This window comes from Scyliorhinus torazame, chromosome 10 (assembly GCF_047496885.1).
Source record: "Scyliorhinus torazame isolate Kashiwa2021f chromosome 10, sScyTor2.1, whole genome shotgun sequence".
In the NCBI taxonomy this organism is placed as follows: domain Eukaryota; kingdom Metazoa; phylum Chordata; class Chondrichthyes; order Carcharhiniformes; family Scyliorhinidae; genus Scyliorhinus; species Scyliorhinus torazame.
Window position 1 is genome coordinate 61,660,026 of NC_092716.1, and position 16,339 is coordinate 61,676,364.

The following is a 16,339-nucleotide window of genomic DNA, read 5'->3' on the forward strand; positions in this document are numbered from 1 at the left end:
ATCAATTTGTGTCTTATTGCCTCAGCCTCAACTTCTGTTACAGTTCTTTTTCAACACCATGTAAAAAAAAAAAATCACTACTTCTCTTATTTTCTTAATATTATCCCCATTAAATGTGATTGTGAACTTGAGCAAATTTACTGATTTGCAATTTGCCTTCTAGAACACAAAGGAGACTAAAGCGAGAATTGAAATGGCCTTCAGTTAATTTTAAACATAGAAATGCAGCTGGCATTGATGTGACAATACAAGACTGGCAGTGCATGATGCTCGTGTTCATGTGTGAGATTTTATTGATTGATGCAAATGCCCTGTAACAATGAAATCATACTACCTTGATTTAATCAGGTCATTAAATTTAACAAGGCACAAAATACTTGACTGGCTTTATCCAGCGATATAGATTAGAAAAATAGCCAATTATTCATCAGTTTCTTCTTTCAATAACTTAAATTTATCAGATCTGACTTACCACTGTGTTAAGATCAGTGAGTCTTTTGTAATTTTGCTACAAATATACCTGGCAAACCGCAGTATTCACACACCCATAGCTAGCATAAACATCACTTATAATTAAGAGAAATCAGGGCTATAATTCAATTAAAACACTTCAAAAGGGGTCCGATGTGGGATACACTATAGTGATAAAGGCATACAAAGGTTTTTAAGTTAGCGATCAGTTTAAAAAAAAAAGTAGTATTACATAAAGTGTGGATGATGATCACTACAATAAACTTAGAATGAATATTGGCAAGTCCGGAGCAAACAGAGGTATGTATTGATTCAAATGAGGAACAGGAAACACTTCAGTCAGAGGAGGAAAAAGCTAACTGGTTTGAATATTATTTTTGAACTAATGCAAACCGTCCTACAGAAAGAGAGCACATCAAAGCTCTACTAGTGTTCAGAGGTTAACTTTCATTTCTGTAATCAAAAATAAAAGTTATTTTTTAAAAATAGAGTACCCAATTATGTATTTCCAATTAAGGGGCAATTTAGCATGGCAAATCCACCTAACCTGCACATCTTTGGGTTGTGGGGGTGAAACCCATGCAGACACGGAGAGAATGTGCAAACTTTACACAGTGACCCAGACCCGGTATCGAACCAGAGTCCTCAGCGGTGTAGGCAGCAGTGCTAATCACTGCACCGCCGTGCTGCCCCAGTCGAAAATAAAAGTTACTTGAGACTGTAAATAACTGCCAAATTTTGCCATTTAGCAATTTAAATAAACTAAAGTACTCTTGAATCATATTTATTATCTGCACTGTACTTTTAAACATTTCTTCAGTTGGCATTTGGTCTTTTGAAATTTGTTATGAAAATAACTATCAATAAGATATAGAAAATATACATTCATTAAAAAAAATGTCTACCGCAACTGAAGTTAGCCTTTTGAACAGCCTGCAATTTTCAAATTATATTTCCCTCACTCCCAGAATACATTGAATACAAGCCCATATGAGTATCAACATGCCAACTTCCAGAATGTTTATTTTACAACTTAGCAATAACTCGGTGTATAACAAAAATACAAACATAGTCTTTTTGATGATGAGAACAAAACCTAACTTGCTGCTCAACCAATAATTTCACAAAATTTTGGGATGCTACCTCTGGTTTACTTTCTGTTGGCAAAGATGACGAGCAATTGCCCACTCAAACACATGAGTCAGAAGCAATATTTATGTTTTATGAATTCACATACATGGCATACCTCTTTTAAAATAAAGATGGTATGCAATCTATGTGCAAGTGTAAGGGCCCTCCCTGTTGATTTCTGTATTTCACATTTATTTCACTATGTCGAGGGCATCCGATTCGATTGGTTGGCTGGTGGCCAATGAATTGACCAAAGACCGTATTCTGCCCGGCGGCAGGCACTGAATAGGTCCTACCCGCGTGGGATGGTTTTCAAAGAACCCAGGAACGGACAGTTGGGTCCTGGATACTGACAGAAGGAGCTGTGAGCTGCTGTCGGTCTCTGCTTCTCCAGAAATGCTGCCTCCCTGCTATCTTCTGAACCTGCTGAGAGATTTTACGAGCTGGATGAATCTACAGTGAAAACTGTTACATACTGAAAGCAAAAACTTCCAACTGAAGGTCTAGACTGAACTCAAGTGTACTGGAAGACATTCATCTGAAAAAGAGACTTTTATGCCTTTTACTTTTTGTATATTTTCCTTTACAGCCCTCTTTCCCCTCAGTTAGTCTGTCTTGTGCGCGTGCCTATAGAAGGTGGGGCGAGTTAAAGTGTTTGGGGGAGGGGGTGGGTGGGGGTGGGGAGATTTAGGAACTAAATAATCATTAACCAGTTTTATTTGCTGCCTATTTACTCATAGTTGTTATTGTTGGTATTAAAAACTAATTGTGCTTACATTAACACACCTGGTGACTGTAGTTATTGGGCAGCCGGAAACCAAAGTCTTTGGATTTCTCCAAGAATTAATTGTTAATTTCAATTGTGTTGCAGCTCCGGGTAAAGTGGGGCTGGAATTTCCCACTCACTAGCCCAGAGTGTCGAACACAAGTTAATAACTTTTTGAAAGGGGGAAAGAGAAGAGTAAGGATTTAAATTTAGAGTACAGCCTAAAAGTTGAGCAACAAATGTGCATATCAATATGATAAGTAACAAGTTACAACTGGACAATTTAGAGCAGGGCATTTCAAAGTATGGCTCGTGACCCATGCAGAATGTCAGGAGGGCTGTTGCACGGCTGCTTGTGACATTCCCATGGTAGTCCTGATTGCACGAAGATCGGCTGGTTAGCAAAAGTGGGTCCTGGGATAAGAAGTTTGAAAAACACTGATCTAGCGCCAACATTTGAACAGGCAATTCAATGTTTTCAAATTTGGTGCTACTCTTACTGTGAGAGAGTGGTGTGAAGATTTACAAACAATTTTGCAACATATACAAAAGTTAAAAGCAACTACATTCAAAATAAAAATGATCGCCGGAAAGGATATTAAAGGAGCAGTCAAATTGTCGTTCAAGATGTTCGGAACTAATTACATTTCAAACGGTTACCATCTCCATAATTTCTAAAGTTGTTTTTCAGCAGTCTCAGGGTTGAATAATTTTACTCACAGAAAGGCAATGCTACTTCATTTTCAGGCTCAATGTAATGAATCAAGGGATTCAAAACAAAATCAGTGAGAAGAACCCCCCCCCCACCTCTAGTCATTCCTCGACTCTTTGATCAAGTTATTTTTCACACCATTTTCTGTTTTAGGTCTCTTTCACATTGCTTAAATTTCATGTAATCATCCCAAAACGGAATAAAAGGTTGCCCTGAATGGTCAGCAAGTAAACATACCACACAATGACCAGCGGTTCTTACATTGGTGCTCCCCAAACCAAAAAGATCAGCAATACTCGTGAAAATACCTCGGTTAGTAAGATAGTGAAGTACTGGAAGATAACCAAAAGGCAAGAAGAATCTATGTGAATAAAAACTCCTGGTCTTTGTATTTGAGACATTAATCCGAAAACATTTTGGAGAAGGGATATGTGGATATTTTCATCATTTTTTGAAGTTTCCATTTTGTTTTACTTTTTGTTACCTTGTAGGTCTTGATAATGAAAAAAAAAATTCCCAGTAGATAAATCCACCCCTCTTCCCCCAAAGAATTACTCAGTATTACTTTTGGTCTCTGGAAAAATGCATCACAACATTAATTCCAATTGAGAGAAAAACAAAAAGTCACTAGAACTGATGACACTTGTTTAACTGGTAATAAACTAAGTTTTTAAAAACATATTCCAGTATTTTGACAAGTAGAGTTGAGTTACTATTTTCCAACAAGGCAAATTAGTAAGGGGTGGCAAGAAGAAATAACTTGCATCATTTCTGGATCGAACAAGTTAGCTAGTACAGTGTTTTCCAATTTTTGTTCCAAGGACTCACACTTGCCAACTGGCCGATCGTCGGGACCCATGCCGGCCAAACCTCGTGACACATGCCATGTTCGCTTGCCTTTAAGGCGGCATAGTGGTTAGCACTGCTGCATCATAGCTGCAGGGATCCTGGTTTGATTCCGGCCTTGGGTGACTATCTGTGTGGAGTTTGCACGTTTTCCCTGTATCTGCATGGGTTTCCTCCAAGTGCTCCCGTTTCCTCCCATAGTCCAAAAATGTGCAGGTTAGGTGGATTGGCCATGACCAATGCGCGGGGTTTCGGGGATAGGGCGGCAGAGTGGGCCGAGGCAGAATACTCTTTCAGAGTGTCAGCGAAGATTCAACGGGTCAAATGGCCTCCTTCTGCTTTGTAAGGATTCTATGTTCTAATGTGACATGTGAGCCTGCTTTGTCCTCATGATCTATGTCCAATCAGGTTCACAGGAGAAGGCAATGCGCATATCAGGTGCAGCGTTCAGCTGATTCCTTTCTGCCTTCTTTATGTTTGTGAGAATGGAAAATCCAACCTCACACATGTATGTTGTCATGAAGGGCAATAACAACAAAATGCTTGCTTTACTAACACTGGTCACTCCTGGGAGCTTCTGCTCCAGAATTCTGGCAACCTCATTGACTTGTGCAAGAGTCTTTCCAGTTTATTTCCTTTGCTCCCAATTATTTTGTTTTGTTATTTTTGGTCCGTGGACCCATAATTGGGATGTGTTTTGAAGCAGAAAACTCAGTTGAAACAGCCTGCTTGCCAGGCCACTGTGTTCCCAGGTTTTGTTTTTGGAGAGAGAGGCCAGGCTACTTGGCACCGGGTGAATTTTAAGGAGCTGGTTTTGGTGTTCTTCTTTTTGAGTGGCTAACTGGAATCCAGTGGGTTGACCAGGGACAATGTTCTGCTTGACAATGATCAGTGAGTGGGTGCTGCATGATGCTTTCAGAGAGAACTGGGCAAAGTGGGAACGCTCTCTCTCTCTCTCTCGCCAGTTTAGTGAAGTGCAAAAATTGCTTTATTGCTCTGAAAGTAGTGAGTGCCCGGCCCATCCTTTACTGTGACGTTGGAATGATGCTGCGTCTGCAGAGAAAGGGGACAACCTTTCCAGACAAAATCACCTTAAGCCTAGAAGGAAGAAGTATCAAAACAAAAGCTGAACATTAAAGAGACATGGACGGATGGATCGACAGATAGAGAGAGATGCAGAGAGAGAGAGAGAGATACAGAGAGCGAGAGAGAGAGAGAGACAGAGAGAGAGAGAGAGACAGAGAGAGAGAGAGACAGAGAGAGAGAGACAGAGAGAGACAGAGAGAGACAGAGAGAGAGAGAGAGAGAGAGAGAGAGAGAGAGAGAGAGAGAGAGAGACAAGAGAGAGAGACAAGAGAAAGAGAGAGAGAGAGAGAGAGAGAGAGACAAAGAGAGAGAGACAGAGAGAGACAGACAGAGAGAGAGCGAGAGAGAGAGGCAGAGAAAGAGAGAGAGAGGCAGGGAAAGAGAGAGAGATACAGAGAGAGAGAGAGCGAGAGATGTACAGAGAGAGAGAGCGAGAGATATACAGCGAGAGAGAGAGAGAGACACAGAGAGAGAGAGAGACAGAGAGACGGAGAGAGAATATAGGCGCCAATCACCTTGAGCCCCGCAGGATGGAGAACACAGATGCCAAGTGTAAATAGCGGAAGGGGAGTGCCAAATGAAATGAAATGAAAATCGCTTATTGTCACGAGTAGGCTTCAATGAAGTTACTGTGAAAAGCCCCTAGTCGCCACATTCCGGCGCCTGTTCGGGGAGGCTGGTATGGGAATTGAACCGTGCTGCTGGCCTGCCTTGGTCTGCTTTAAAAGCCAGCGATTTAGCCCAGTGAGCTACAGATCTTCCCACCCACCTCATCAAGCACCACCCGCCAAACCTGTTGCAGAGTTTGCGGATCCAGGATCGGACTACTCAGCCACCCCAGAACCCACCTCCGAGTGGAAGCAAGTTATCCTTGACGCTGAAGGACTGCCCAAGAGTGTGTACAGAGAGCAGCGGTAGTTAGGATTAATTATAGCACTGTACATAATAAAAGGTTACTTGCGTTAAAGTTACAAACCTGGTGACTGCAATTTATTGGGCTCAGACAAGGACCTTGGGTATCTTAAAGAAAATCTAACTTCACCGGTGTTGCAACTCCGGGTCAAATGGGACTAGAATTGACCACGCACCAGCCAGGGTGTCGTGACATTTGTGGCATGTTTTTTAATGTGCTATCACAGGTCAAATGCAGCAGCTCAGTCCTTCATTTGGAGTCAGCTGTAAATTAATCACCGACTCTGGGGTCTCATACTCAGGATTTTTCACCCAATTCTTCTCTTTCAAAATCTGAAGCTTCTCCTCTGGAAAGTAGCGACAAAAACTGTTGATCAGCGCAGCCAGATCCAACTGAATAAGGCTCGTCAGTCTATTGCGAGTTTCCTGACTATAACCGTTTTCTTCGATGTGCCGTAGCAGTGTGGGGAACATGTAGTAGTTTTGGTTTTTACTCATACTTGTCAAACTTTCAATGACTTTTGGAAAACATTTCTTTCTTCGCAGTGCTGAAAGCAATCATCATCTTTCCTTTGTAATTTGAGGTTCAGTTTGTTTAGAATTGAAAAGATGTCTGCAAGGCAAGACAGACTTCGCATCCAACTTTCACCACCAAACAAATCAGCTAGATGGGGCAACTTCTCAAGGATAGCATAGATTTCATACCTCAGTTCGTAAACTCTGCCAAGCACCTGACCCCTTGACAGCCAACGTCACTCGTGTGGAACAATAATTGTGTGTGCTCAGCCCATATCGGAACACAGAGCCTCAAAGCCTGATATTCAGTGTGCTGCATTTATTTACTATAAATTTAGAGTGCTTAATTCTTTTTTCCAATTAAGGGGCAATTTAGCGCGGCCAATTGACCTACCCTGTACATCTTTTTGAGTTTTGGGGGCGAGACCCACGCAGACAAGGGGACAATGTGCAAACTCCACAGAGACAGTGACCCGGGGCCGGGATTGAGTGTGGGTCCTAGGCGCCGTGAGACAGCAGTGCTAACCACCGCCACCGTGCTGTCCAGGTGAGCTGAATTTAATGAAATTCACCACTTTCACAATTCCTTTCAATACCACTTCAAGATCAGATGGAAATCCTTTCGATGCCCCTGCCTCGCAGTGAATAACGCAATGATTCCAAACAATGTCCTGACCAGCTGCCTCCTTAATCCTTATAACTCTGCTGTTTTTCCCAGTCATATTTGTTGCCCCCTCGCTTGCGATTAGACTGCAATGAACCCAGTCGATCCTGCACTTTCGAGCCACATCACTATTCAACACTTCAAAGATCTGTGCACCAGTCATTTTGGTTGGTAATGTCAAACAGCACAGCAAATCCTCAACGAAACCATACCAAACATACCCAACATTAGGCAAGCCACTGTTATCACTAAGCAAGATGCATATCAGTTTTTCAACTGACTTTTCATCTAGGACCATTCGAGCCATGTCTAATGTTGCCGGGAGAATCAATCTCTCTGCTACAGTGTTGAGCATTTTCTTTATAGCTATACGGTAAGCTACCATGCAGGACCTTAATTGTGTTTTGTCAGTCAATGTTACATTCCTGCTAATAGCTTCAGCTGATGATTTCAGTTCTCTCCACATCTTTTATTTTTAAAAAATCAAGAGTTTGTTCTCGAGCTCTCCATGCTTAGTCTTCAGATGCCTTTACAGTTTTAAGGTTTTAAACTTTCATTTGTCAGTACTTCCTTGAATATAACACACATAGGCTTTGAACCCAAGATTTGCATTGGCTCAATTAACAAAGCCTAACTTCGAGAAATCATCTTTATACTGCTTTGTTCCCGATTTAAGTTTCTTCTTTGTAGGCTGTTCATCAGGGGACCTGGAGCTCTGTACACTAACAGAGCTAACACTAGCACTGCTCTGTCCTGTCATGAATTCTCCTGAGCAGCTCTCTACAGCAGATTCCGATGGGAGATCCTGGCCAGTCAATACACTGCCTATTTGTGTCTCTGCCCATCTCTTCCTTGTAACAAAACAATCAATGTTCAGGGTTCTCTTGCCTTGCTTGAAAGTGAAAGAAGCTCGCGTCCCAAGTGATTTTTTGCCAAAAACAATGTACTTACAGGGCGCTTAGCACCAAGTGTACGTGCAGCGTGCCCTGACCTGCTCATTGTTACAGCTTACGGTTGAAGACTGTCAGGCTGATTATGCAGCGGTTCTCATTTTAAATGCCATTACCGACTGATAGGCATATCAAGAAGAAATTCTTGTTTTGGAAACATGGCAATCCTTCCAATATCCTCCCAAGACCAACCCGCGGCTCACGACCCGCACTTCGAAAAACCCTGAACTAGCAGAGATCAAATGATGCTATTTATTATATAGACTCACATATTCAAATACAGGTTAAGACTGAAAATACTTACTCCAGCACCAATGGTTCATCCAAAAAGCTGTGCTTTAAAATGGTAAAAAGATTTGGATCTGAGAAAAAAAACACAATTAATTTACATGCAACTAGCAATTGGAAAACTCTTGCACAATACTAAATATAGAGTTTTAACATGATGCACTAGAAATTAACAATTATACAAGTTTTCAATGGTATAAAATCAGAAAGTTAAAAATAATTATCATGGTCCACTGCCAGAAGAATAGGTGCAGTGACATTCTATGGATCCCTGGCATCAGTGGTATTATATTTCTAAAATCTTGATAAATAAAGAACATTTTTTTCAGTAGCATCTTTCAAGATCTCAGAGCATCTCATTGCTTTACAACCAATCAAGTTTTTAAAAATAAAAATAAAGTTAAAAAAGGGCACGCACAAGGTCCCAGGAACTGCAATGAGATAATAACAATCTTTACTGTCACAAGTAGGCTTACATTAACACTGCAATGAAGTTACTGTGAAAAGCCCCGAGTCACCACATTCTGGCGTCTATTCGAGTACACAGAAGGAGAATTCGGAATGTCCAAATTACCTAACAGCGCGTCTTTCTGGAGGAAACCGGAGCACCAGGAGGTAACCCACGCAGGCACAGGGAGAATGTGCAGACTCCACACAGACAGTGACCCAAGTCGGGAATCGAACCTGGGACCCTGGAGCTGTGAAGCAACAGTGCTAACCACTGTGCTACTATGCTGCATGTAATCTGTTTTATCAATGCTGGCTGAGAAATATATTGCCTTCAGAAGGTTACAGCTTCAAGATCCACTCCAAGGACTTGAGCACAAAATCGAGAAGGACACTTCGTGCAGTGCAGAGGGAATGGTGTACAATTGCAGCTTCTTTTTTTTGCCCAAGATATTAAACCAAGGCCGATGGGCCAAATGCGGGAAATTGAGACTAGCTTAGTGGTAAAAACTGGGCGGCATGGACAAGTTGGGCCGACGGGCCTGTTTTCATGCTGCAAACCTCTATGGCTCTATTCAGCTAAGTCCCACAGAATTGTCCAAAGCGGGACACTAGCTCAGAGTTGGAAGAATTAACGGAGAGTCCCAGGGAGCAGGAGAATTATTTATCCGAAGTCCAACTTCCCGGGCAATTCCCCCGGAGGTCAGTGCATCAGGATTTCCACAGGATCCTGAAAGGCATCTTTGATTACATCAATGATGATCCGTAGACCAGAAGATTTGGGCTATTATGTAATTCAATCTTTTAGACCAATTACTATCGGAGGTATACTCCAAAAACACGCTTTTAGAAATAATTTCATAATGGGTAAACCTCCCTCATATCAGTCTTTTCCTCTCAGCAAACAGAAGGAAATATGAAGGGTTCGTATTGGAAGAACAGTATAACTTTGACAACATAAAATCTAAGTAGATAAGCATCGGTTTACCCAATGTTTGATTATTTCCCCAGAAGATAACAATGGTTGTATTGTCATTGAACTTCTTAGATTGAAGACTGAGAAGGACATCCATTTGTGAGTCTCCATCATAGTCCCCTGGTGCCACATTGGTAATCACTAGCTCACTGAAAGAAATAAAAGGACAGAAAAATGTTTTTATAATAATCTTTATTATTATCACATGTAGGCTTACATTAACACTGCAATGAAGTTACTGTGAAAATCCCCTCATTGCCACACTCCGGCACCTGTTCGGGTACACCGAGGGAGAAATCAGAACATCTAATTCACCTAACAAGCACGTCTTTCGGGACTTGTGGGAGGAAACGTGCGCAGACATGGGGAAAACGTGTAGACTCTGCACAGTCGACTACTGTACTTTAAAAGTATATAAAAGCAAGAGAGGCACTGAAAAATAGCTACTCACCTCCACTGTAACACCACTTTTGGCATTGGTTTAAAGTAGGGTGTCTTTAAGTCAGCCAACAAGATTATTAGCTGATTGTCTGAAAAAAATTAAAAAGAAAATTTAAGAAAGCCGAACACAGTTAGTACATCCGATATTTAATACATTACAACGGAATACGATTTTCTTCTTTAAAAAGTTGCTCTCCTATAGGATTATACAAGCAGAGAGACTATGATCATCACAGTTTTCTATACCTCTTGTACTCAGCATGTAGTACTGATTCATGGTGGTGAATTGCTCGGAGGTCATATGTAAATTGAAACTTGTGAAGGTGTTTCGTCCTGGAGGATTGTAATTTCCTGGGATCAGACGGCACCCGAATGATTCAATTGAAAACCAAAAATATTTTCAGTACCTTGAGAAATTATATGGATGATCCAAAGAATAATGTGCTCCTTTTTGCAGAAATATATTCACAAATCACTATCAAATTATTCCAGACTGTATTGAATAGCAATTGGGAAACAAGTGCAATCTATTAGAAGTAAATACTTCGTATATTTTTCAAAAGGTAAATCTTTAACTGTGCAACCATTTCTGTTTCCAGCACAGAATGGGGTCAATGGGATCATTGTGTTTGTACTGGCTTTTTGTGAGAGCAATCCAGAATGATTTCCACTGCCTAGTTCTCTCCTTACATTCCTGCATCTTCCTTCGAATACGATAATCACCTATTTTTCCTCAAAAGATGCAAAGGTCTCAGCATGAACTAGGTCCACTGCCAAATCATTCCACACGTCGACAGCTAACAAGAAATGCAGGAAATATGAAAATAGATATTAAGTACTTCTACAACTATATATGAAGGAAGAAAATAGGTGGAGAAAGAGGGCAACACTGGGAAATTAATAATGGGCATTAGGAGTTATAAACAAAAAAATGGCAGAGATTTTGAACAAATATTTTGTCCCTACCTTGACAGTAAAAAAACCCTCCTAATTATAGCAAACAAATGGGGGGTGGGGAGAGAGAGAGAGAGAGAGAGAGAGAGGGGGGGAGGGAGGGAAGAATTTCAAAGAATCACCATAGGAAAAATATTAGACAAGCTAATGGGACGAAAGGCAGACAAGTCTCCTAGATATGAAGGCCTGTTTCTAGAGTCTAAAATAAGTGGTTTCAGAAATAGAGAATGCATTGATTGTATTCTTCCAAAATTCTTGAGATTCTGGATATCTGAGGACTGGAAAATAGCAAATGTAACAAACCCATTCAAGAAAGGAGGCAGGAAACTATTGGCCAGTCATCCTGACAAATGCCATTGGGAAAATGCTGAATCCGTCATTTAATCAATAGTAACAGTGCATTAACTTTTTTTAAAATGCTAAAATATATGAAGTCACTTTTGTATATTAAATTGTATTCACACATATCCATCCATTCCCCAAATCTATTGATGATTTCCTGAAATCTTTTATAATCCTTCTCAGTGGCTGCCAATCCCTTTCTTTTGCGTCTTTAAAAAGTGAAGTTTGCCCAAGGGCAAACCATATAATTTATACATACTGATACAATTGTGAGGTGTAAAATATCATTACAATTTGGGACTGTCGTTCTAAATGTAGAGTAGATGAAAGGTGGCACGTGACCTGTGCTGGAGTCAACATGACAACAAGCCTAGGTGGTTTAATTGCCAGTGATAAAAAGGATTCAGATTGTTTTACTGGGAGGAAGTGTTGTGTGTCACGACCAGCGTGCTAAAGGGGATAGACTGGGTATCCATGAAGCACTGTGGGCCATCAACAGCATCAGAATTGTACTCAACCACAATCTGTAACCTCATGGCCTGGCATATCTCCCACTCGATTACCATCAAGCCAGGGAAACACCCCTGGTTCAATTAAGAGTGCAGGACGGCATGCCAGGATCAACACCGGGCATACCTAAAATGAGGAGTCAACCTTGTGAAGCTACAACATAGGACTGTTTGCATGCCCAACAACACAAGCAGCAAGTAATGGACAGAGTTAAGTGATTCCACAATCAACGTATCAGATCTACATTCTGCAGTGCTGCTACATCAAGTCATGAATAATTAAACAACTCAATGAAGGTGGTTTCAAAAATATCCACATCCTCAATGATGGATTTAAATGCAAAAGATTAGGCTGAAGCATTTGCAACAATCTTTCGTTAGAAGTGTTGAATGGATAATCCATCGGTCTTCTCCAGCATCACAGATATCAGTCTTCAGCCAATTCAATTCACCCCAGAGGATATTAAGCAACAGCTGAAGGCACTGGATACTGCAAAGGTTATGGGTCCTGACAATATTCCAGCAATTAACCGAAGACTTGTGCTCCAGAACCTGTCGCACCCCCTAGCCAAGCTGTTTCAGTACAACTACAACACTGGCATCTACCTGGCAATGTGGAAAATTGATCAGGTATGTCCTGTACACAAGACAAATCCAACCCAGCCAATTACTGTGACATCAGTATCATCAGGAAAGTGATGGAAGGAGTCATCAACAGCGCTATCAAGTGTCATTTGCTTCACAATAACCTGCTCACTGACGTTTAGTTTGGGTTCTGCCACAACCACTCAGCTCCGGATCTCAATGTAGCCTTGGTTCAAACGTGGACAAGAAGAGATGAATGCCAGAGGTGAGGTGAGAGGACTGCCCTTGACATCAAGGTAGCATTTTACCGAGTATGGCACCAAGGAGGCCTAGCAAATCTGAAGCCAATGAGAATCAGGGGGGGAAACATGCCACTGGTTGGAGTCATATCTGGCATAAAGAAAGATGGTTGTGGAGATTGCAGAAATGAGGATGTTCACTGATGTTTAGTACCATTTGCGACTCCTCAGATACTGAAGCAGTGCATGTCCAAATGTAGTCCAAAGCCTTTCCACCACCTACAAGGCACAAGTCAGGAGTGTGATGGAATTTTTCCCTCTTGCCTGGATGAGTGCAGCTCCAACAACACTCAAGAAGCTTGAAACGATACAGGATCAAGCAGCCTACTTGCCTCCCGCAAACACTCACTCCCTCCATTACCAACGAACAGTAACGGCAGAATGTATCATCTGCAAGATGCATTGAAGCAACTCACCAAGGTTCCATTGGCAGTCCTTCCAAATCCACAATCACTTCCATCTAGAACGACAAGGCAGCAGACACATGGGAACACCGCCACCTAGAGGTTCCCCTCCGAGTCACTTACCATCCTGACTTGGAAATATATTGCTGCTCATTCACCTGTGCTGGATCAAAATCCTAGAACTTCCTTCCTAACAGCACTGTGGGTGTACCTACACCAAAGGACTGCACAGTTCAAAAAACAACTCGCCATAACTCTTAATTTTAAATAATACCCAAAATCTTAGATGGCCAATAACGACAGTCATCAAGTTTGTAACTTTATTCAAATCAAGCTATGAATTATACTGTAAATGGCAGAACCTTAGAAACATTAACATGCAGACGAACCTGTGTGTAGGTTCACGGTTCCCCAAAAGTAGTAACACAGGTGCCAAGATGATTAAGAAGGCATAATGGCATGCTTGCATTCATCAGCCAGGGCATTAATTACAGGAGCTGCGAAATCATGTTGCAGCTATATAAAACCTTGGTTAGGCAGCATTTGGAATGTTGCGTGTAGTTCTGGTCACTTATCAGAAGGACTTGGAAGCTTTGGAGAGAGTGCAAAGAAAATTCACCAGGATGTTGCCTGGTTTCGAGAGTGTTGGCTATGAAGAGAGGTTGAATAAAATAGGATTATTTTCACTGGAAAGACGGAGGCCGAGGGGCGGCCCGATAGAGGTTTACAAAATTATGAGATGATGTGGAGATGCCGGCGTTGGACTGGGGTGAGCACAGTACAAAGTCTTACAACACCAGGTTAAAGTCCAACAGGTTTGTTTCGATGTCACTAGCTTTCGGAGCGCTGCTCCTTCCTCAGGTGAATGAAGAGATATGTTCCAGAAACACATATATAGACAGATTCAAAGATGCCAAACAATGCTTGGAATGCGACCATTAGCAGGTGATTAAATCTTTACAGACCCAGAGATGGGGTAACCCCAGGTTAAAGAGGTGTGAATTGTGTCAAGCCAGGACAGTTGGTAGGATTTCGCAGAACAGATGGTGGGGGATGAATGTAATGCGACATGAATCCCAGGTCCCGGTTGAGGCCGCACTCATGTGTGCGGAACTTGGCTATAAGTTTCTGCTCGGCGATTCTGCGTTGTCGCGGGTCCTGAAGGCCGCCTTGGAGAACGCTTACCCGGAGATCAGAGGCTGAATGCCCTTGACTGCTGAAGTGTTCCCCGACTGGAAGGGAACATTCCTGCCTGGTGATTGTTGCGCGATGTCCGTTCATTCGTTGTCGCAGCGTCTGCATGGTCTCGCCAATGTACCACGCTTCGGGACATCCTTTCCTGCAGCGTATGAGGTAGGCAACGTTGGCCGAGTCGCACGAGTATGTACCGCATACCTGGTGGGTGGTGTTCTCACGTGTAATAGTGGTATCCATGTCGATGATCTGGCACGTCTTGCAGAGATTGCCATGGCAGGGTTGTGTGGTGCCGTGGTCACTGTTCTGAAGACTGGGTAGTTTGCTGCAAACAATTGATGACGATGAACATCTTGCCAAGGTCATCCCCACACCCCCACTACTTGCCTTCAAACAACCGCGCAACCTCAAACAAACCATTGTTTGCAGCAAACTACCCAGTCTTCAGAACAGTGACCACGACACCACACAACCCTGCCATGGCAATCTCTGCAAGACGTGCCAGATCATCGACATGGATACCACTATTACACGTGAGAACACCACCCACCAGGTATGTGGTACATACTCGTGCGACTCGGCCAACGTTGTCTACCTCATACGCTGCAGGAAAGGATGTCCCGAAGCGTGGTACATTAGCGAGACCATGCAGATGCTGTGACAACGAATGAACGGACATCGCGCAACAATCACCAGGCAGGAATGTTCCCTTCCAGTCGGGGAACACTTCAGCAATCAAGGGCATTCAGCCTCTGATCTCCGGGTAAGCGTTCTCCAAGGCGGCCTTCAGGACGTGCGACAACGCAGAATCGCCGAGCAGAAACTTATAGCCAAGTTCCGCACACATGAGTGCGGCCTCAACCGGGACCTGGGATTCATGTCGCATTACATTCATCCCCCACCATCTGGCCTGCGAAATCCTACCAACTGTCCTGGCTTGACACAATTCACACCTCTTTAACCTGGGGTTACCCCATCTCTGGATCTGTAAAGATTTAATCACCTGCTAATGGTCACATTCCAAGCATTGTTTGGCATCTTTGAATCTGTCTATATATGTGTTTCTGGAACATACCTCTTCATTCACCTGAGGAAGGAGCAGCGCTCCGAAAGCTAGTGACATCGAAACAAACCTGTTGGACTTTAACCTGGTGTTGTAAGACTTTGTAAAATTATGAGAGGCATAGATAGCGTGTATAGTCAGAGGCTTTTTCCAATGTTGGAAGTGTCAATTACATGGGGGCACAGGTTCAAGGTGAGAGGGGGAAAGTTTAAGCGAGATGTGAGGGGTACGTTTTTCATGTAGAGAGTGGTGGTTGCCTAGAATTCACTGCAAGAGGATGTGGTGGAAGCAAGCACACAAACAACATTTAAGAGGCATCTGGATGGATGGATACATGAACAGGGAGAAAATTGAGGGATACGAACCGATAAGGGCAGAAGATATTATTTTAGTTAGGGCATCATGATCGACACAGGCTTGGAGGGCCGAAGGGCCTTTACTGTGCTGTACTTTTCTTTGTTCTTCTAGGAAATAAGGGAATCGGCAGGAAGGGCCCATACAGGTGGTTTGCCAGAGAATACTCTGCTAGTAAGTGGAGATGGCCCAAACCAATTCCATCTTGTGGTTGATTCAAGATTGAGGCTGCAGGCGCTGGGAGATTCAACCAAAAGTAGAGCTTTATTTGGAAGATGTTAAGACTATAAGCTGTGATGTTAGACTGCCCGTTTGCCCACGCAAATGGCCGATGATGTCATCGCCGCAATTGTTCTCTTAAAGTGCCCTGTTCAGCTACAAGGCTGCTTGTGAGGAAACACTAAATACATTTTGAAGACACAACACATC

The 16,339-nt window shown here is 42.5% G+C and overlaps 1 protein-coding gene across 1 annotated transcript in view; it reads right to left on the reverse strand.

The window, feature by feature from the left end:
* The window catches only part of itfg1 (integrin alpha FG-GAP repeat containing 1), a 425,532-nt gene that overhangs the window by 376,532 nt on the left and 32,661 nt on the right, over positions 1-16,339 (reverse strand). Inside the window, exons 2-4 of the mRNA XM_072518195.1 lie at positions 10,217-10,295; positions 9,778-9,914; positions 8,359-8,416 (exon numbers count right to left, since the gene is read on the reverse strand). Of these exons, the coding sequence (XP_072374296.1) occupies positions 8,359-8,416; positions 9,778-9,914; positions 10,217-10,295 (274 nt within the window). The remainder of the gene's footprint in view (positions 1-8,358; positions 8,417-9,777; positions 9,915-10,216; positions 10,296-16,339) is intronic.